The 22196-nt window shown below is 44.7% G+C and overlaps 2 protein-coding genes across 2 annotated transcripts; one reads left to right on the top strand and one right to left on the bottom strand.

The window, feature by feature from the left end:
* Window positions 1–294: 294 nt before the first annotated feature.
* Window positions 295–13354, top strand: MCTS1 (MCTS1 re-initiation and release factor). Its single transcript, XM_073361305.1, has 6 exons — window positions 295–474; window positions 2245–2397; window positions 3155–3252; window positions 4503–4636; window positions 7200–7267; window positions 11842–13354. The coding sequence occupies exons 1-6, from the start codon at window positions 464–466 to the stop codon at window positions 11921–11923; spliced, it is 546 nt and encodes a 181-aa protein (XP_073217406.1). The 5' UTR covers window positions 295–463; the 3' UTR covers window positions 11924–13354.
* C1GALT1C1 (C1GALT1 specific chaperone 1) lies at window positions 8860–20783 on the bottom strand. Its single transcript, XM_073361304.1, has 2 exons — window positions 20612–20783; window positions 8860–17565 (listed from the first exon to the last, which is right to left on the bottom strand). The coding sequence occupies exon 2, from the start codon at window positions 17557–17559 to the stop codon at window positions 16603–16605; it is 957 nt and encodes a 318-aa protein (XP_073217405.1). The 5' UTR covers window positions 17560–17565; window positions 20612–20783; the 3' UTR covers window positions 8860–16602.
* Window positions 20784–22196: the final 1413 nt, after the last annotated feature.

The raw sequence follows: 22196 nt of genomic DNA, 5'->3' as shown, positions 1-22196 counted from the left end.
TATATAAGCTCATGTTACCACCCACCCCTTGTTCTGGTTTCTCAGATTTGCTGTCTGGGCCCCCTAGCTGGGCTCTGTGCTTGAGCGAAGGCAAGGAGGGCTTGTGGGGGGGAGGGGCGGGACACTTCACCCCGTCAAAGCCGCAAGGTGGAATGGGCGGGCAGAACCACGCAAACCGTCCGCCGCCAGTCCTTGCACGCATGCGCAAGGAGGCGGTGCCGCGCGTTGGCCGCCGGGAGTTGTAGTGCCCGCGGCTGGCAGTCGAGCTTCCGTTGTTATGGTGAGGTGCGACATGCCGTAAAGCGGGCCCGCTTCCGGCTGGGGCTGACGGGAGAGTTGGGGCCTCGTGTGAAGCATCTAGGACTCGGAGCCTGTGGATGCCAGTTTCACCGCCAGCTCCTCCGTCCGCCCGGCCCCCCAGGGACCCGCCCGCCTCATCTGGCCGGCACCCAGCGTCCCCAAGATGTTCAAAAAGTAAGTGGGGGGCCCGCTGCCGCCGCAGCGGGATGTAATGGGCGCCCCTCGTGGAGCCGGGCCCCGCCCTCCTCGGCGGAGCTGGGGTCCCGTGCTGGCGGGCGGGGCCCCGCTGATCCCCTCCGTGGGCGTAGCGGCGCCCCCTGCTGCTGGTCGTTGGCACCGTCTCTCGGCAGCACAGAGGGGCGGGGGCTCTGAACGTGAACGTTCCCTGCGGCCAGGCTTGGGTTCACCCCCCTGGGGGCGGGGTGGGCATTTTCCTCTCCCCCCACCCGCCCCAGGGCCGCCCCATCGCCCTCGCAGCCACCGCGCGCCCCGGTGGGGCTGAGAGAGCCTGGGGGTAGCCAACGGTGACACGAAGGGCATCAGTCGTAGAGATCCCGTGCTGTGAGGTGGAGCCCTATATAGGCATGCCGGGTGGGTACCTCGGTGTTACCATCGCTCAGCTCCTGGGCCTGGCTGGTCTTTATTCGTTGGGTGCGTTTTAAGTAACGCAGGGGAAAAATGCCCACTGATATTTCACCATTTCATTCAATGCTGTAGGCTTGATGCTCTCTTTATAATGCTGTCTTTCTGATCTTCTCTAGTGGTCTCTAATCACAAAGTGAATGTTATTAAACAATTAGCCTGTCAAGATTTTTAATAGGTTCACATTATACCTAAAGATAATACTTAAGTCGAGGTAATCCTTAAGCCAGTCATTAATGCAGGGGACTGGACTTCACTAGATGCCTCTTGAGGTCTCTGAAAGTGTAAATAAATGTTCAGTAACTGATACAAATAAGAGGTGTCTCAAACACTGATATAATGCAGTTCTTAACACTCTTCTCCCTTAACCTTTCTTTCGGATGTTAGGCCTGTCCCTACGTGTAAGTGCTCTTTCCTAGGTTTTTGTACTGCTATCTAGTGGATTTCAGAGAATACATTCAAGTGGTAGATTCAGTTTGTAACTTCATATCTAAATAGTTTGGTGATAAAGTAGATCTGTGGCATTGTTAAAGCATGTAATATCTGGGATAACCTACATAATTCATTTTTTTAATTGTTCCCTTCACATGTATCCTGGTTCTAAATAAATATATTAAATAGGCTGTATAAATAGGTTTTAGAATTATTAAAATATATTTTTTTATGTACTGAAATAACAATCAGCTTGGTAACATACATCTACCAAAGGAATGAGAGAACATGCTTTTGTCGTGTACACACTCAAAGCTAAGATAAACCCAGAAACACATAACAACTTGTATTAATGGAACCAAATGGGACAAATTTAGGCTCCGATTATGCAAGTTGTTCAGTGGAAGCAGAATCAAGCCCTAAAACTAGAAGTTAATGAAAACACTCCCATTAATTTTGATGGAGCAGGATCCAGCCTTTAGGGAAGACCCCTCTGTCTGGGGAGAGTATTGTTGACTTCAGTGGGACTGACCCAAACTGGGAGAATATTGAGCTTTACTTGCTGCGAAAGCAAGTATTCGGCATCTAAATGCCATTTAATTGTCACTGAAAAGTTGTAAATTGTGTTGTATTACAATTATCTGATTATGTATTTCCTTTAACAAATGAGTTGCATATTGCCTAGATTAAAGTTACAAAATGTTTTTGTGAGCAGTACATGTGGGCATTAAATTGTAACCTTTTGTGAAAGATGTACAACTTCAGTACTGCCAGACATTTGATAGCTAAATTACATGTACTTTTTAAAACTTAAAATAGTGATCATACTGGCATATTGCAGACAGTGAAGTCTGTTTTGTGACTTGGCAGGTTTGATGAAAAGGAGAACGTATCCAACTGCATCCAGCTGAAGACATCAGTTATTAAAGGCATTAAGAACCAACTGATAGATCAGTTTCCTGGTATTGAACCATGGCTAAACCAAATTATGCCAAAGAAAGATCCTGTCAAAATAGTAAGATGGTAAGTTTCTCTTCTTGTAACCTCTGCTCCCAAATTGCCTTGATGTTTACTTATTACATACTTTTCTGTGTCTGAGCAAAATTAAGTCTTTTTTGAGAAATATTTTTTCTCTTGGGTATCATAGATGAGAGTGCATGTAGGAGCTTATAAATTATGACTAGTTCAAAAGAATCCATGTTCACTATGCTTTTGGAAAGCTATGTAAGAACTCATTCGAATAACTGAACCATCACCTGGTGCATGGCTGGTGTTACTGGGAATTTTTATCCCTCAGAATATATCTTTTTCAACACACACAGAGAAAATAAAATAAAATAAATAAAATATAAATCTTCTTCAAATCTTATTTGCTTATGGTTAAGTAAGTGGGGTTGAGAAGAGTGTATTATGAGGAGGTGGAAACCTGAAGAGCATTTTTTCACCATATCTGGCCTTCCAAGTCTGACTTGACTAATTCAGTTTTTTTTTATAGACAGTGCACTTGTACTGAACTTCACTGTCAAATGTTAAATTAAAAAAAAAAAAAGCAGACCCATAGTGACTGAAGGGCTGTGCCTCTTTTTTGTATTGCTGCTAAGGGGGAAATGTTGAGGAACTAGGTATATGAGCTTAGTAAGGAAACTTGTGACTAAAATGTTACTGCTTGAATGCCCCATTTCTGCATCAAACAAATGGTGAGATGCAGGAGAAACTGAGTAGTATGATGCAGTAACCCAAAAAAATAATTGGCTCTTAGAATAACTCTTTTATCTTGCAGTCATGAACATATAGAAATCCTCACAGTAAATGGAGAGTTACTGTTCTTCAGGCAAAGAGAAGGGACATTTTACCCAACGCTAAGGTTACTTCACAAATGTAAGTCTCTTGGGAGCTGGGCATAATAAGGGATGAGTGGAATTCAAATAGGTTTCTGTAATTACTGTATCAAACAAAACTTACCACTTGCATATCTCTGTCATAGATAAAACAAAATAGATCCAATCAGTAAGCTGCAGGTGGAAGAAAGCTAAGTCACTTAGTTCTTTTTGCTGCCAATGTGGGATTGTACCCTACAGCATTTTTTGTGATACTTTGTGAAATCTTGTTCTTAAATGTGCGAAGCTTCCCCCAGTTCCTCTGGGAGACTTTTCCCTGACATTCAGTCTAAATTGTTGTTTTATCCTATTTCCTCATGTTATATCCCCCGGTTCCACCCAATATTTCTTTTGGTTCTATTTTTTTTTAAAATAATTGTATGTGGTTATCATGTAAATGTCCTTGTAATATGTATTTTGCTCCTCAACCCCACCCCCTCCTGCTCTAAAACATATATTTGATAAAATCTATCCCTCTGGGTTTTGTTTTGTTTCTCTTCTCTGAATTCTTCCTGTTTGTTTACATTATTCTGGTACCAAAGGATAACGTTTGTAAAAGCTCCTAAATCCCACTGAAAATTAATGGGACTTGGGCTTCTGAGTGCCATAGGTGTTTTTGAAAATATTACCTGACGTCCAGAACTAATATCAGTATTGTAAATGTAGTTTTGCAGAGCTTCTCTCTCTCTCTCTCTCTCTCTCTCTCCCCCTGACACTTGTATGTTCTGATCCCTTTCTCTTTTCTGTGTGTCTGTAATCCTCACTACTTCTGCCCCATCACATCTAGACTGAAAGCTTTCTGGCGAAGGGCTGCATCTTTACTTGTTTTGGGGCATACAGATTTGGAGATTTGGATACTTTAAAACAATAACATTGTCATTGTGAGAACGCTTACTGAAATTGTTACTAGATGCGTGGGAGCTTTAGGTTCAACTATCTTAGTCGTCTTCTTTGGATCAGTAGTGGATGAACACTGTGGAGACAGTGCTCATATCCTTTGGAGAGGGTGTTGCCAAACAGCATGACCTCCAGATAACTGACAGAGTGATGATAAATCTCCCAAAAAATCTACTACCATAATAAACTAAATTTGTGATACCTGTAACTTGTTTTGTCCTTTTTAACCTGATTTAGAACATGCGGGTGTATTACTGAGTCCACCCAATGGCATGGATTACTGATGTCTGTCGTCATCCCTCCTACAGTGGGGTAAATCATAATTCTTCATTTTTCCCCCCCCCGCCACCCCAGATCCATTTATTTTACCACATCAGCAGGTTGATAAAGGAGCCATTAAATTTGTACTCAGTGGAGCGAATATAATGTGTCCTGGCCTGACCTCTCCTGGAGCAAAACTTTACCCTGCTGCTGTTGATACAGTTGTTGTATCCTTCTTGGTCAGTTATATTCATGTGTGCCACAAGATGAGTGAATTGTCTATCACTGTATTTTACAAGTTAGTCATAGTCTGTCCTGAATTATCCTAGCTTTTCCAGGGCCCTAACTCTAATAGCCTGATAAGGGACAGAGGCATTCAGATCCTTCTGCAGAGTGAAGATTGTTCCATAGTTCTTACTTATGTTGGTATTGGTGCATAGTCACTAATGATTACAGTTTTGTCTGTAGTTCTTATTTAAGGGCTCATTGAGGGTCAGGATGGTGTTTCGTTAATCTAAACATAATTATTTTATTGCATAACTATCATTAAATCATTCAAACTAGTATAAAAGGAGACTGGAGAGGAGAGATGTAATTCACCACACAAAAGTAAATAAAAATAAATCTGTTGAGAGCTTTGCTCAACTGTATATTGATGAAATATTGGTCCTACTGATGTCAAAGGGACCCTTGCAATTGATCGGAGGCAAGATTTTACTCTATGCCTGTGATGGACTCCATTGAGTGTGAAGGGGGCAAGCATTCCAATCTCTGGTCTCGCCTCTCCACTGACTGAGACTGGAACAATCGGCAGATCCAAGCTGGGTGATGTAAAATGCTTCTACTGTGCTACTACTGTTAGTTAGCATGTGTCATTGTTAGCCTTAGGGCTTGTCTACACTGGCACTTTACAGCACTGCAACTTTCTCACTCGGGTGCGAAAAAACACACTCCTGAACGCTGCAAGTTTCAGGGCTATAAAGTGTCCGTGTAGTCAGCGCTGGGAGCCGTTCCCCTCGTGGAGGTGGGTTTTTTTCTCCCAGTGCTATGCTGCGACTACACAAGTCACGTTAAAATGCTGCTGCGGCAGTGCTTTAACGTTGCTAGTGAAGACGTGCCCTTAGTAATGAAAGAGCATACATCTGACTTCTCTGGTGGTTTTTGATGTACCCAGGACTGTGAGTCACTTTGTTACCCCCTGCCTCCAGCGAGGGGGGAGTCTGGTAGCTGGGTGGCAACTCCCTGACACTGTGAGCCCTTCACCTGCTCATGCCCTCTCTGGGCTTATGTCAGCCCTTCCTTTGCCTGCAGGCTAACAATAGGTGCACCCCAGCTCATGAATCCCTTTGAAACATCCCCTTGTGATACCCAGCCCCTGACACTGGCTATTCACAGAATTTTCAGATCCTGTGTAGCATTCCCTAGTTTACTCGTTTTACTCTGTAAAGTACACAGCACCTGTGAGCGCTTAGAAACAAAAACAGGTTTATTTTCCTAAGAAAGAATAATGATTTAACTAGAAAGAGTGTGTGGAAACAAGTGCTTACGATATAAATTGAAAATCTCTATTTATACTTACAATAGTTACCTTTCCTATTCAATAAAATAGATTCCTGCACCTCCAAGTTCAGTCTGTTGCAGAGCAGGGTGATGGCTCCTCAATAATCAGAATCCAAATTTTTTGTGAAAGCACCCCAGTCAGTGAATGGATTGGAAGCAGTGTGTCCTTCTCAACACAGTTATACTGAAAACAGGTTTTGGTTTCTAGTCACAGCCAGGGTGAAGCTCTTTCTGTTATAATGTTCTTTTTTCACCTTTAAGTGGTTTTGACTGTGTCTCTTTATCTCTGATGGTTTCCTATTCAAAGTCTCAGTAATGCGCAAGGCTAAACAATTGAGCCTTGAAAATTGCATCACTGGCCAAACAGGGCAGGATGACAACCCCACCGTTGCCCAAGTGGGACATTACCGAGACATCCTAGTGACTTCAAGACCTTTTTTACTTCAAGTCCATAAAGCATACTTTCAATATAGATACATTATGCCTTAAATATTACCTGTACGTACATCTCACAATGATTATTAATATTCACAAGTTACGAGCTTTCTGTAGATACCTTACATGTTACTATTTATGGATAATACCCTGCAAAATGTGTTCAGTGTAATGAGTTTGTCAGGTCTGAGGTGGGAACTTATTTGTGAAGTTCAGAATACGCTTTGGCTCAGAGTTTGTGTCACAACTTTATTGTTTCAGTTGTGTCATTGGTTACGTTCCTCAGGATTTTGGCTTCCGAGTAGTTGAAAACAGCATCCCAGATGTACAACTTTAATCAGTGTATCATTCTTTTAAGTAGAGCAGGGCCATCACCTTTCCCTATTAGGCACAAAGGAAGCAGTTAAACTAACAGCAATACAGTACTGACTTTGCATGGCTTTTTCTATTTCACAGCTGTTTAAAGGCCATACAAACTGTGGCTGTGTTTCTTCCCACATTGACTCAGCAGTTTAACGCACTATATTTTTTCTGCTTAACAAATCTAGAGCACTAGTTTGTTAATATTCTGCACAGTGTTTGTTCAGTGAGCCATTGTACAAGAATACAGTGCTTTAGTGCTTACAATTATCTCTAAAAACTAAGCTCTTGAGAGTAGTAAAAGGGTAACACTTATCCTAGTGACTATGATACTTCTGAAAAGGTGTTTCCTAATGTTCTGCTGCTTTTATTTTTTTCTGCAATATGCTTTTTTAAAAAACAAACAAACTCGTATTCCTTAGCTCTACGTTGTAGGCAATAATGGCAGAAGGAAAACAACATGCACTGTGTGTCGGAGTCATGAAGATGTCAGCTGAGGACATGTGAGTCTCATTTTTAAAACTGATTATACAGTATAACCTACCCCTTGTGATAATTCTTAATTACATTTAGAAGACAGTGACCTAAGTCAGAGTTTCTCAGAGTGGCTGTACTGCTGTTCCTTCCAAGTGCAGAACTCATTCAGGCGTGTTTCCTGCTGAATCATTCTAAGAAGCACAGAAAAATCTATTTAGGTCTTTTCTCCTTTCCCCCCTGCAGAACTACAAACCATTATTTTATTTTTTTGCATGAGAGAAAGGGAAGAGGGATCATGTTCTGAAATATGGACAGTGTCAGCTTGTTACTTTTGTTTGAGGCCTTTATGAACATAAAACAGCAAACAAAAATTATCTCTATATAAAATACTTGCTAACTGATGGGACTCAGTGTCCGGAGAGAGTTGTAGTTTGAGGTTTAGGAGGCTTGAGTCCATCACAGTGATGCAGTGAACTTTTCATGTTTGCCAGGACAGTAGAGATTAGAAGTCTTACTGGCAGTCTTTATTTCTGCCACTTGCCCTTTTTCTTCATGTTGTTCTCTTGTCCTAACCCTAGTCCATCTCCCATGCATAGAATTCGTGCTTGCTGAGGTTAGATAGCTTGGCTAAGTTTCTTCTGGAACTTAGAGGCCCATTCATGGGAGAGAAGCGAAATGAAAAACTACTAGAGGAGGCAGTAGAGAATGGTTTTGGGGGAGGGATAGCTCAGTGGTTTGAGCTTTGGCTTGCTAAACCCAGGGTTGTGAGTTCAATCCTTGAGGGGGCCATTTAGGGATCTTGGGCAAAAAATGGGGATTGGCCCTGCTTTGAGCAGGGGGTTGGACTAGATGACCTCCTGAGGTCCTTTCCAGCCCTGATATTCTATTAACAGAAAGGGATGTTTCTTTAGCTGCAAAAGGAAGGAGGTGGAAACCTTTATCTCCTAACTATTATTAATGTAAGTTTTTGTTTTGTTTTTTTTTTCCCCAAAAGCACCTAACTGGCTTAGGCAGTGTCTACACTTAAAATGCTACAGCTGCACTGCTGTAGCACTTCAGTGTAGACACTCTCACTACAGCATGGAGGGGTTCTCCCATTGCTGTAGGTAATCCAACTCAGTCAGAGGCGGTAGCTAGGTCAATGGAAGAACTCTTTAGTTGACCAAGTGCTGGCTACACTGGAGGGTTAGGTTGGCATAGCTATGTCTTTTGGGGTGTGGATTTTTCACACTCCATAGAGATGTAGCTATGATGACGTAAGTTTTTTTCAGTGTAGAAGCCTGAGGGTTGGTCTAAGTATCTAAGGCACTGTCCACACTTAAGTGCTACAGTGGCACAGTTGTAGCGCTGCAGCTAAGAATTCTTCCATCGATGTAGTGATATCTATACTGTGCATTAAGTGGGCTTAACTGTGTGTCTCAGGGTTTGAAATTTTTCACACCCCTGAGAGACGTAGCTAGGTCAACCTAAGTTTGAGGTGTAGACCATGCCTAAGTGACTTCTGAAAATGTTATGTAGGTTCCTAAAATCAGTGAGAGGCTTTTGAAATTTCTGCACTTTGAGGCTCTTTATATGGCAGTGTAAACATGTGAAACATCAAATAAGCAGAAACTCTCCCTGAGAAGTAGATAAATATTATTATTGTAGCACTCTCCACATTTTACAGATGAGGACATAGAGGGAAGTGTGGATACATGTACTCTTGTCTCAGGTCTGCAATAACTTGCCCAAGGTCATTGTAGATGTGGGCTAGAACATAGGTATCCAAATGTCCAGTCTTGCCGTCTAACCACTGAATATCTTGACTCTGAAAGAGAGGCAAACAGAAGGGGAGAAAGAAAAGGGAATAGAGAGGAGAAAACAAATGACAAAGGAAAATGAGAATAGAGAGAAGCCATATAGTGCCTAGGTTACTACAATATATAGTTTCATAATCTTCTGCTTTTTAATGTACTTCGTGAGCTCACCTAACACTTTGATTGAAGCTGCAGAAAATAATGACAGAAGGTTGATAAAGTAACAAGTCAAATTGCTGCTTACAATTGGGCTAGTCATTAGATTAATGGGGCAGTTGTTGTTTTTAAATAAATAAATATATCCAGACGTATATAACATTTATTCCAGTTCTTAAACCTAGAATGATTGCAGTTCTTTTCCTGCAATTAAATTCCACATGGTGTTTGTATTAAGGGGATACACACAAAAAGCATAATTTAGAAACAAAAGGCTATGAGAAGAATATCACTTCTAAAGCACTTTGCAGTTTTCAGAGCACTTCAGTTACTTTTTGCAATTCTCAACTCTCCTGAAGGAAGTAGGTATTCTCATTTTATAGATGGGGAAACTGAGCCACTAAGTGACTTGCCTGCAACCGGAGCTGGTGGCAGAGTTGGAATTAGAACTCTCAAATTCTGGATTCCAGCAATGTGTTCAGTCTCTGACACCTTACCAGGATGTATGCCAGGGGATTGGTGATAATTTTTGTAATGGAACTTTGAAGACAGTGAAGTTTTCTCGAGTAATAGAAGGGTTGGTTGAATAACTGAGGGTTCTGTCAAAAGGGTGCAATTACAAATTGGTAGGATGACAACTGGGAGATTCCTGCTGCTTGAATGACTTTTGTCATCTTAGCAGGCATTAGGAAATGATTTGAATTGAAGGATTCCAATGTATAGAAACAGCCTGTGTTGTTAATTACCATAAATGAGTGGAAGGGAAGCACAAATGTGGCTTGGAGTTAAAATATGCCTAAAACACATCTAGCAGTGGCCTGGTGGTGGTAGTACATTGCACTGTCATGAAGATGGCTGAGGTTCAGTTCTGTGTGATGTCCCTAGCACTCTGAGATGAAAGGGCCTGGATCAGTACATGATCATGTTGAGCAGGGGCCCTAAATTAAGAAATAAATAAGTAAATATAGGCCATTAAAAATGGAGTGTTACATCGGTAGAGAACTACTATCCAGAGGGAGAGGGCTGATCATAGGTCATTAGTACCTCTTGCTGCTTCATTGATGAGACTATAAGAACATTAGCTTTGGAGGAGACTGCACAGCCTACCAGCAGGAGAAAAAATTATGATGCCATTGAAGTTTGCATGAGTACAGCCCTGCGCGGATACACAAATGTGTATCCGCATCCAATCTACTATCCGCAAAAATTATCTGTGGATATCGGCAGGTTTGCAGGGCTCTACACTGAGGGCCAGGCTGAGGCTCTGAGGCATCCTCCCTGTGGGAGCCTGGTCAGGGAGAGCCGTGGGGAGCCCGGGTGGAGTCCCGGACCCTCCACCTACCCTCATCTGGGTGTGGAGCCTGGGGTCGGGGACACAGCCAGGGGCTGCTCTCCTCCTCCCCCCCGCACTACGGGCAGGTGGAGGGTCCACTGCGGCTCCCCACAGCTGCCCATCTGGCTTTTACAGTGGCTGTGCTGTGGATCCAAGTGCTCCCTTCCCCGGCCGGAGTTGGGTCGGGGGGAGCCGTGACGAACCCTCAACCTGCACTGGGCAGGGGACCAGAGCAGTCCCCCAGCTCAGTGTCCCTGCCCCTCAGCGCAGGGCAGGTGGAGGGACCCAAGCTCCCTACAGCTGCCAGCAAAGCTCTCTTGGACCCAGCTCCAGCTGGGGGGTCGGCTTAGCACCGCAGCTTGGCCACAATAAGAGCTGGATGGGCAGCTGTGTGGAGCTGCGGCAGACCCTCCACCTGCCCTGGGCAGGGGACCTGAGCCCTGCACCCCTACCCAGTATCCCTGCCTCCCAGCCCCCCCACCCAGGGCAGATGTAGAGACCCAGGCTCCTCACAGCTGCCAGTGCGGCTCTCCCAGCTTTGGCTGAGGGGGTGGGTGGGGGGGGCGGAAGGGGGCTGCTCGGAGCTGCAGCCTGGCCATGGTAAGAGCCAGGTGGCCAGCTGTGGCAGACCCTCCACCTGCCCTGTGCATGGGACCCAAGCAACCTTCCACCCAGGGCAGGTGAAGGATCCATGCCATGGTTCCTCACAGCTGCCTGCCTGGCTCTTACCGTCAGAGCCCTGCTTGGATACAAAATTTGTATCCGCAGCCACAGTGCTATCCTCAGATATAAAGTGGATACCTGTGGATTTGCAGGGCTCCATGCGTGAGAAAGGAGAATCAGCAGGCAGATAGATGATGTATTTGGTTGAGTGAGTGGAAGTCCACCCGATGACAAATGTTATAATTTCATTTCAGTGTGACTGTTTTTATTGGTGTTTCTTAGCACTGGACAGTCTTTTTCTGGTAGATGTTTGTTTTCTAGTTTCATACTGCTTTGTCAGATATTTCTGGTTGTGATGTGAGGTGCAGCTGAGCAGTAAAGTTTGATTCCTACTTCAGGGATTATTTTTTTATTATGTACTTTAAACAGCATCTTTACAAAATAACAAAGTTCAAATTAAAAACTAAGGTATAAAGTCACAGTCAGCTTACATAAAGAGGCTTTTCTACAGCTTTCCATGTATTTTACAGTTTGTAGTCATGTTAGTTAACTTACGTTAATGTAGATGAGCCCAAAACGTTAGTTGGGTTGAATTGGAAATATATGGTAATGAACCATTATACCTTTTTACATTTAATTTTTCCTTTCACAGTGAGAAAGTCAACAAAGGGATTGGCATTGAAAATATCCATTATTTAAATGATGGCCTCTGGCATATGAAGACATATAAGTGAAGCAAAAGAAATGGTGTGACCCCCCAAAGGAATGCACTTAGAGTAAATGGACTGCTTTGTAATTCCTTTTGTTTTTAATGTGACTGAATGTACAAATTTATTTTGTTCAGTGGCTACGCTAAATAAATCAAGTGAATGCTAAAGTCCTGTTAGCGGCAATAGTTTTCTAGACTCTATTACAGTTCTTAGGCTTTTATCCTAAATCCATGTTGTCAGAATGCTTGAAGATATATCTGATGAAAAGGTCATATGTGAACAGTGAGTAGAACACTTCCTGCGAAGAAGAGAGAAAGCTAACAGTTTAAAATGTTGTGCTCTCTCCTAGCACAGTAATTTAAATTGGATTTAGGATATATTTAATGCTGTTGTATATAAAATTCCTAAAATGTGTTAATGCATTTGCTTTTGATAACAGGAAGTCAAGAAGGATGTTAGTTTCTGACTTTTCAACACACAAACTGGATGTTTCTATGTTCCATATGCTTTGTGTCAAATTCTAATTTAACTTATTGTCCAACAGTAGTGGTCTGAATGTTTTACTCAGCTGAGTGGCCACTTTTTAAGATGCAATTAGTTTTATGGACTATAATATAAACATTGGATTGTGAGACAGATGACATGACCAGGATACGCTATTCAAATGATCAGTTACCACACCATATTTGAGATCAGTTTTTCCCTGCATTGAAAATCTATAGTAACAGTGGGGAAACTTTAAATGGCCACCGTGGTAATTGCTAACAGGTTCTGTAACCAGAAGTTAGTATTTCTGGGCCACATTTTAAAAGAAATATCAACTAGGCCTCCATTTGTGCACCCTATCACCTGCACATGTGCTGTTACTACTTATAAATGGGGACTGCATGCATAGACTCCTCAGCATTAAAGTGATTGTGCCTGCAGAAAGAATGTTGTCGTGCGGAAAGATCTGGAATGACCAGAGTAATAACTCTACCTGACTCATTGTTGGAAAGATTTATTAATATTGTAAATCTTTTTATTTGTATTTGCAGTTTTTAATTTTGTATCAAATGGCTTCTGTCTCATTCTGTGTGTTTTGTTTCAACATTTTTGGATACTCTAATTCAAGAACCATTGACTTAGAGAAATACTCTTCCCTTATCCTAAAGTTTTATTACAACTATGGGATATGAAATGTGTTTTATCTAACAATAGGTAGTGCTAGCTTGAAGATTTCTCCTCTTCACCTAACACTAAGTTAAAAGGTGTCAGTTTTGAAAGTGACAGAATTCTAATGCTCCACCTACTTATTCTAGTAACCAAGGAATGAAAACTAACTTAACCAGTTTGGTAGCTACTACGCTATCATTGTTGAACAAAGAAAGCTATACAGTGCTCACACTTTATTCTAAAAAAGTTACATGTCAGTTTTTAAACCTGGTAATAAAACTTCTCTGAACTCACCGTTAACCAGATGTGGGATTACATTACATGCTTTTATTTGTACTACTTAAGTAAATTCAGAATTTTTTCCTTTATTTTACGAAGCATCTGACACAATACAGTAAGCTAGGCCTGTCCTGGGAGGGGTTGCACAGGAAATTGATTCTACTTTCCCTTTAACTTTCTTGTTGATGTTAAATGATGAAATACTGTCAACTAAACTTCCCTTGGGTAACAAGGAAAGCTGATAACAAGAAATGGAAGTGAACGGGTTCCAGTTCACAGAATAGGGGAAGGGAGTAACTTATCTCTAACAACTTCTAGCTAAGATCTGCATAGTTTTAAAGTTGCTTTCATATAAAAAAATAGCTCTAACACTGTCTACCTTGTCATTTCTTGGAAAGGAATAGTAACATCAGGGCAGATCCTGATATGGACACACTTATCATTTTAACCTGCTGTAACTATAGATGGGTAAGTTTACATTGATTTAAGAATGTCCAGTCGCAGAGCAAGTTAATGAAAATTACATTTTTTAGTTGAACTGCTGCAGCTTTGAGTGTAGGCCAGGCCTCAGCCAATGCTGCAGTTTTAGCCTATCTGCATCAACAAAGAAAGTGTGAAGAAAATGCCTATTGACCCTCCCCCTGCCAAAAAGACTGTTGGAAACTCAGTAACCTGCTAAAATTGCCCATTCCCTTCTGCTGGGGAAAGAGTGTAGTAAAAATCATAGCCCTTTCCACAAAGAAAATGTTGGAAATGTGGAGGTAGACAAGAGGATCTATAACTGAAAACAGTCTAGTACCAACATTACATGACAACTATAGCTCCTCCTTCCATGTCTCTTGAAACTCAAGGGTGGGGCTGAAGCATTCATACTGCTGTTACTGGGATACTGTGACTTTGGGGGACTGAGGCTGGTGACTTATAGAGACTGTAATGATTTAAAATGTAGTTATTCTCTAAAGAGAGTGTAGTATTCCACATTTATTGCTTCACTGACTTCCAGCTCAGCCCTGCTCCATTTCTAAACTAGCATTTTCTAATATCCAGGATTGTAAATTCAAGCTGTGCTCTCCCTGGTTCTCACATCAGCCATAACTTCTCTAATTAGAATTTAGTTAATTTTGTGTATGGATTTAAATACGTTTTAGCTCCCTTTCCCCTAACACATGACACTAGATTCCTAACAGGAGTGAAAACTTGTCACCATGTGAACTGGGAATTACACAGCAGGAGATCTGAGTCAGGAGATGCCTATTTTTAGTCTCTTTGCTGACCATAAGTGCAGTTCAAAAGCATCTTGAAGATTATTTTATGAATATGGAATTTAGAAAATATATAAGCACTTTCTTTGACTTAATTGAATGGATTATTAAAATTTATTTTTAACTATTTGTACTTAAGCATATTAACACATCCAACTATTTTGAGAATCTCTGTTGTGCATACAATTACATGAACCAGCCAATCCTTAACGTACAAAGCAGATCTCTGGGTGCAAAGTACAGTATAAGAGCAAGCCAGGTATTTTAAAAAAAGGACAGCTCACTAGATGAAGTGAATGAAATCTGCCAACAGCTGCATCAGTTTGTTTTAAATATATGTATTTCAAATGTTTAACTTCTACAAGTTTTGGTTGGTTCTTCTATAAGACGTCTGATAACATAAATCCACATTTGATAAAACTACCTTTGGTTGAAGTTTCCTGTACTTTGCCACAGCTTAACAGATTTTAATGTCACAGTAACAACTTTTGAAAAAATGAATGAGTTAAAGGGATACTCTAACTATAGAAATAGTAAAGAATGAAAAAACCCTTTCATCTTAATTTTTAACTGGTCATTCCCAATTACAAAGCTGCTCCCTATCTGTCTGTACTACACATTTAGTGAAGCTGAGGGTCAGTATCTACCTTTCTGTGACACTTGCAATTGGCTAACTAATACTACTTTCAGTTGTAAAGGTGAAATTTTAGTACAGCAGCTTCCACAATCATAGGGTTGGTATTTTCTCTAAAAACAAACAAAAACACCCACCCTTGTGCTATTTCCATGCAAGTAGTGATATATGTAGACCGTTAACTAGTCATCTTGAGGATGGGATGTAAATATATAAAACCAGTGTACATAATGTCTATGTAGTAGTGTATGTAATGTCTACTATGGCATGGAAAGCAGGAAAAGTTTGTGACTAGGATTTAGAGCAAACAATATTTGTTTTAGATGCAGCATTTCAATATTGTCACCTTCAGTGGTTTGAGCCAGAATCCATTAAAGGTACGCTGCCATCTTGATTTTTTGAAATTGCTAACTGCTAGAAAATTCTGTTTAATAGACCATGTCCTGAGTTACCATACAAACTTGTTTTACATGAAGATTCCCAGCCCCCACTGATGGTTAGAAGGACCTTTTAGATGGGCCCCAACAGCAATATCAAACATGCTTCATCATATCCTCTGTCTCGATGCCTGTCTCCTGCACCCATCTGTATGCTGCCTCTTACTTTCAGCTTCACTGGTGTTTTTGCAGAAGGTAGTGAAGACAGTGGATATGCTTTTGTCCCTGAACTGTGCAGAGTGCTAGCAAGTGTACAAAGTAAAACAGAGGAAATGCATGTTTTTCTCATAGACGTTAGTGCTGCTTAGTCAATCAGTAGGTACAGCAGCCTTCAGCAGGTTATGAAGTTGATTAGGTTTCTTCATATTAATGCTGCTACCTTTTCCTGAAAGTGTGAAAATTCAGGCCACTGACATTTCTATTCTAGATTACAACAAACTGAAAAAAATTGCTCTATGCACTAGGGTAAAGAAAACTGCTTAAAGTTGTACTTTAATACTAAATCTGTATTTTCACTTTTATTTGTACATCTTAGAAAGATAAAGATTTTCAAGAAGTGCATGGAAGAGTTCAAAATCAAAAAATCTTGCAAAAATATATTTAAATTACAATAGATTAAGATTCATTTGTTTTCACTTATAAATATTTAGCCATACAAACATCCCTATAAATTCATTTCCTTTATCACAGATTTTAGCATTACCGTTAACATTTTTCATTCCAACACAGTCAAGCGCCAGAAACGTTTTTGTATAAAAGTTTTAGAAAAAAAGATTCCCCCTTTTAAAACTAAAATGACCAAACCCTGATGTGCAAAAAATACACAGAAACCATCAAATACAAAAATTGCACCAGCTTGTATACATGCAAGTCACATTATGCATTAACAGCTGACTGCATGTTCTACACAATACATATGCCTTCTTTGAACAGATATCAGTCATTCTCTGAACCTGCGGGAGGTAAGAAAACCAGAGCATCTTTGAAATTGTGCCCATATGCTCTGAGCCTATAAACACCATACATCATTACATGCATGTGGTTAGAAGCCAGTCCACTGAAAGTGATGGCCATGTCAGAACAGCATCCCTCTACTACTTTTTGAGGGTGATTAGCCATTGCTTCTTTAATAAGAGAACCAACTGATTTGGTGTTAAAGACATCTTTTCCTTCAGAATCTTCTGCATTTTCAGCTAATACTCCAGTATATTTCAGGCAGACTGCTAGTTGTTTATCCTCAGAGAGTTTCCAGATCAAGCCTCCCTGTTCTGGACACTTATCAGAGTCTTCAAAAACTTGACAGAGTCTTTTTAGGGACTCTATACTTAAGACAATTCCTCCATCACCATCCACATACTCAAGCTCTCCTGATTTTACAGTATGACCTATATAAAAAGGCTGCGATGCGTCTTTTTTAAGCAAGAAATATTTGAGATTTTCTATAACAGCAAATGTAGTTGGATGTGCTAGAAAGAACCAGTTGTACTCATCTTTATAGCGTTCATATGCTAATTTATAAGCTTTTCTCATCATCACCCACATGTCATTTGTGTTGAGAACAATAGAATCAAACACCTTAACGCTTTCAGAACTGTAGAATTCTGCCTTGTCACAGTGTTTGCTCCATGTTTCTTTCACAGCAGCCCAATTTCCAAGATCTTTAGGTTTTACAAGGATGATACAATAAACACGGATACTATGGCTGAGCTCCATGCGCTCACCTTCTGACAAATTTGAGACATCTTCCTTGTTAGGTGCTTGAATATGATGATGCTCATGGTGATGTGTTTTAGTCCCATGGCCCATTTTAATATGTCCTACGAGTGTAACAAACACACAGAAGAGTCCTCCTAACATCATACCTTTCACAAAAGAACTGCTTTCAGAAACCATTTTTTCCTAGAAAGAAAAAACACCTTTTGAGAGGTTATGGAAATAATTATTTGTAAAGATTCAATTTTATCTCAACATAATTTTTTTCTGTTCATAGTTTAAAAGAAGTTCCTAAATTTTAAATTGCAATTATAGTTCCTTTAACTTTCTTCTGTAGTTTAAATTGTTAAGCCACTGTACATTGTCATGAGAGGAGCAGCAAGAATTATAATGCTTTTACCAATCCTAATTATTATGGTAAAGTTACAGGATAAAGATGTTTCCATATTAATTCTGTAAAAGTATTCCCACAAGGTCTTTATCCTCAGAAATCTGTGTTCAATTTCTTGTCTGTGCACTGGATGGAACAGCTTACCTTTACTCTAACAAAGGAAGTGGAAACTGGCAGTTGTTATCAGAATGAGTACTAGCTGCCTATGCCCCATGGGCTCAAAATTTTGGAGACCTAAGGAAGCTCCAGCCTGTCTCATGCCAGGGAGCTGAGAACCCTAGCATAGAAATCCAGGTATCTTCAGAGAAGCAGAGTTGCAGGTAAGTAATCATTGCTGCGACAGGCAGCTGTCAGCCGAAACATCAGCAAAAGAACTTCTTGTCAACTCTTTGAAATGGGCCATCCTGATTATCACTACAAAAGTTTTTTTTCCTCCTGCTGATAATAGCGCACTTTAATTGATTAGTCTAGTTACAGTTGGTATACCACCACCCATTTTTTCATGTTCTCTGTATACATCTTCCCACTGTATTTTCCACTGCATGCATCTGATGAAGTGGGTTTTAGCCCACAAAAGCTTATGCCCAAATAAATTTGTTAGTCTCTAAGGTGCCACAAGTACACCTCGTTCTTTTTGCTGATACAGACTAACACGGCTACCTCTCTGAAACCTGGTTTTCACTGTAATTCAATCCAAAACTTTAATCAAGTAAAGCTATTTTGAAGGACAAAGCCTTGCCATAACCAAGTATGATTCACAATCCTGCTTCTCCTCTCATTCCACACAGACTGACTGCGTTTCCTTGGCTGGGGAATTTATCACTGGAGATCAGGCTAAACTTGAGTCTTGCCACATGTATAGTAAGGTGCATGCTCTTTCTGTGGGCTCTCTCCTTAACAACTAAACTGCAGAATGGTCTCAGCTGTCCGTCCTGGGAAACAATAATCTGGATTATTTCCTAATCAGATTTATTAATTGAGCTGTGGGAAAGGGTTTGAGAGTTTAGTGCCTTTATACAGAAGACCAGCATAGCGGTCCTTGTAACAGGGCAGTGGGTGCACAGATACATTTCAATTAATCTGTTACAGAGTTTGGGCCTTTAAAACTGGGAGTTACAGGTGGAGGTGTTAAGAGTAGGAGAAAGTATATAACCTACAGAAAGGTAAGTACTGTATAAGGTTTCCTTCCTTTTAGGTAACGGCAGCAAAGTCAGGGGAGTGCTAGTGTGGGTCTCCCCATAGTAGGCAGGAAAGTGCTACCTAGCATAGAAGCACAAATCATTCCCCTTCCAAGGTGTGGGTGGCAGGAACAGTCACTATTATTTAGTGTTGTGCACTATTTTGAGTCTTCAATTTATTAACAACCTTGTCCTACGAAAGGGCACAGGAACAAAGCGGATCTCTTGGGCTTTACTTGGCCTGTCTGAGCTGGAGCATGACACTCTCTTCTAATGACAGTAACTGCTGAGACAGGTGTGACTGCTGCACAAACATGGTATGTGGAAGGAAGAGAGACTTAAGCAGAAGGCAAGTGGTTTAGGGGCAGGTCCCTAGGAGCATAAGGGATGTTTACTCTTGTTAGCACCTGATATAGGATGACCAGACAGCTAGTAAGAAAAATCGGGGTGGGGACGTAGGGGAAGAACAGGTATATAAGACAAAGCCCAGAATATCGGGACTGTCCCTATAAAATCTGGACATCTGGTTACCCTAATCTGTTCTCCTGAGGCAGGGGTAATGGGAAAGGAAAGGAGAATCATCTATGTTCTGAAAAAGGAGGGTGAGGCCCACCAAAGCAGCCAACTGGAAGGGGAGGTTATTCCCCTCACCCTAGGGTGGGCGGTGAGGACCACCCGTCGGAACAGGGGGAGCGGGGCGGTTATGCCCCTCTCTCGAGAGAGGGGGGGCGCCAGAGGAGCCCGTCGGAACGGGGGTGTGTGGGAGGTTATGCCCCTCTCCGGGGGGGGGGGGGGGGGCGCCAGAGGAGCCCGTCGGAACGGGGGGGTGTGTGTGGGAGGTTATGCCCCTCTCCCGAGGGGAGGGGGGGCGCCAGAGGAGCCCGTTGGAACGGGGGGGTGTGGGAGGTTATGCCCCTCTCCCGGGGGGGGGGGGGGCGCCAGAGGAGCCCGTCGGAACGGGGATGGGCGGTTGTGCCCCTCTCCCGGGGGGGGGGGGGGGCGCCAGAGGAGCCCGTTGGAACGGGGGGGTGTGGGAGGTTATGCCCCTCTCCCGGGGGGGGGGCGCCAGAGGAGCCCGTCGGAACGGGGATGGGCGGTTGTGCCCCTCTCCCGGGGGGGGGGGGGCGCCAGAGGAGCCCGTCGGAACGGGGGGGGGTGTGTGGGAGGTTGTGCCCCTCTCCCGAGGGGAGGGGGGGCGCCAGAGGAGCCCGTTGGAACGGGGGGGTGTGGGAGGTTATGCCCCTCTCCCGGGGGGGGGGGCGCCAGAGGAGCCCGTCGGAACGGGGATGGGCGGTTGTGCCCCTCTCCCGGGGGGGGGGCGCCAGAGGAGCCCGTCGGAACGGGGATGGGCGGTTGTGCCCCTCTCCCGGGGGGGGGGGGCGCCAGAGGAGCCCGTTGGAACGGGGGGGTGTGGGAGGTTATGCCCCTCTCCCGGGGGGGGGGCGCCAGAGGAGCCCGTCGGAACGGGGATGGGCGGTTGTGCCCCTCTCCCGGGGGGGGGGGGGCGCCAGAGGAGCCCGTTGGAACGGGGATGGGCGGTTGTGCCCCTCTCCCGGGGGGGGGGGGGGCGCCAGAGGAGCCCGTCGGAACGGGGGGTACTTTCTTGGCGCCTGGCGGGAGTCTCCCCTGTGCCCGTGCTGGGAAATTCCCGCCCCGCACTCACCGGTGCCGTCGAGCGGACGGGACCACTGGCCCAGCGAGGACGAGCTCGAGCTCCACCCCCACCCGGAGACGAAGGCGGAATTGCTACTTCCTCTTCCGGCAGGCAGGGCGCGAGAGCCGCACGCAGCCCTTCCGGCCGCGGCCCCTCACTGGTTCGCAGGGCCCCGGGCGTTCTCGGGTGGAGAGGCCGGAGCTGACGTTGGAGCCAGAGCGGCTAGGCGAGGGGGCGGGGACACATATCCCTCTCTTCCCGCCCACCGACCGCCCTTCCCCCCCCCCCCAACCCTTCTCCTCACCCCCCATTCTTCCCTCCCCACAGCCCTTCCCGCACCCACAACCCTTCTCCCCGTCCCCCCACCCAGCCTTTCCCCCTATCCTTCCCCCGCCCACAGCCCTTCTCCCCGTGCCCCCACCCAGCCTTTCCCCCTATCCTTCCCCCGCCCACAGCCCTTCTCCCCGTCCCCCCACCCAGCCTTTCCCCCTATCCTTCCCCCGCCCACAGCCCTTCTCCCCGTCCCCCCACCCAGCCTTTCCCCCTATCCTTCCCCCGCCCACAGCCCTTCTCCCCATCCCCCCACCCAGCCTTTCCCCTTATCCTTCCCCCGCCCACAGCCCTTCTCCCCATCCCTCCCACCCTTTCCCCCCACAGCCCTTCCCGCACCCACAACCCTTCTCCCTGTCCCCCCACCCAGCCTTTCCCCCATCCTTCCCCCCACCCACAGCCCTTCTCCCCATCCTTCCCCCCCACCCAGCCTTTCTTCCCATCCCTCCCCCCCCAGCCCTTCTCCCCACCCCCCCATTCTTCCCTCCCCACAGCCCTTCCCGCACCCACAACCCTTCTCCCCACCCCCCCATTCTTCCCTCCCCACAGCCCTTCCCGCACCCACAACCCTTCTCCCCGTCCCCCCACCCAGCCTTTCCCCCTATCCTTCCCCGGCCCACAGCCCTTCTCCCCATCCCCCCACCCAGCCTTTCTTCCCATCCTTCCCCCACCCACAGCCCTTCCCGCACCCACAACCCTTCTCCCTGTCCCCCCACCCAGCCTTTCCCCCATCCTTCCCCCGCCCACAGCCCTTCTCCCCATCCCTCCCACCCTTTCCCCCCACAGCCCTTCCCGCACCCACAACCCTTCTCCCTGTCCCCCCACCCAGCCTTTCCCCCTATCCTTCCCCCGCCCACAGCCCTTCTCCCCATCCCTCCCACCCTTTCCCCCCACAGCCCTTCCCGCACCCACAACCCTTCTCCCTGTCCCCCCACCCAGCCTTTCCCCCATCCTTCCCCCCACCCACAGCCCTTCTCCCCATCCTTCCCCCCCACCCAGCCTTTCTTCCCATCCCTCCCCCCCCAGCCCTTCTCCCCACCCCCCCATTCTTCCCTCCCCACAGCCCTTCCCGCACCCACAACCCTTCTCCCCACCCCCCCATTCTTCCCTCCCCACAGCCCTTCCCGCACCCACAACCCTTCTCCCCGTCCCCCCACCCAGCCTTTCCCCCTATCCTTCCCCGGCCCACAGCCCTTCTCCCCATCCCCCCACCCAGCCTTTCTTCCCATCCTTCCCCACCCACAGCCCTTCTCCCCATCCCTCC

This window comes from Lepidochelys kempii, chromosome 9 (genome assembly GCF_965140265.1).
Source record: "Lepidochelys kempii isolate rLepKem1 chromosome 9, rLepKem1.hap2, whole genome shotgun sequence".
In the NCBI taxonomy this organism is placed as follows: domain Eukaryota; kingdom Metazoa; phylum Chordata; order Testudines; family Cheloniidae; genus Lepidochelys; species Lepidochelys kempii.
The sequence above is the reverse complement of the archived record's forward strand: the minus strand, read 5'-3'. Positions and strand labels throughout refer to the sequence as shown.

What these genes read in the sequence shown, in the direction of transcription:
- MCTS1 (XM_073361305.1), top strand. An exon ending in CCTGTCAAAATAGTAAGATG is followed by an intron (nt 2,398 to 3,154) that starts GTAAGTTTCTCT and finishes TTTATCTTGCAG; the next exon opens with TCATGAACATATAGAAATCC. An exon ending in GCTAAGGTTACTTCACAAAT is followed by an intron (nt 3,253 to 4,502) that starts GTAAGTCTCTTG and finishes CCGCCACCCCAG; the next exon opens with ATCCATTTATTTTACCACAT.
- C1GALT1C1 (XM_073361304.1), bottom strand. Translation starts at nt 17,559, where the DNA reads ATGGTTTCTGAAAGCAGTTCTTTTGTGAAAGGTATGATGTTAGGAGGA.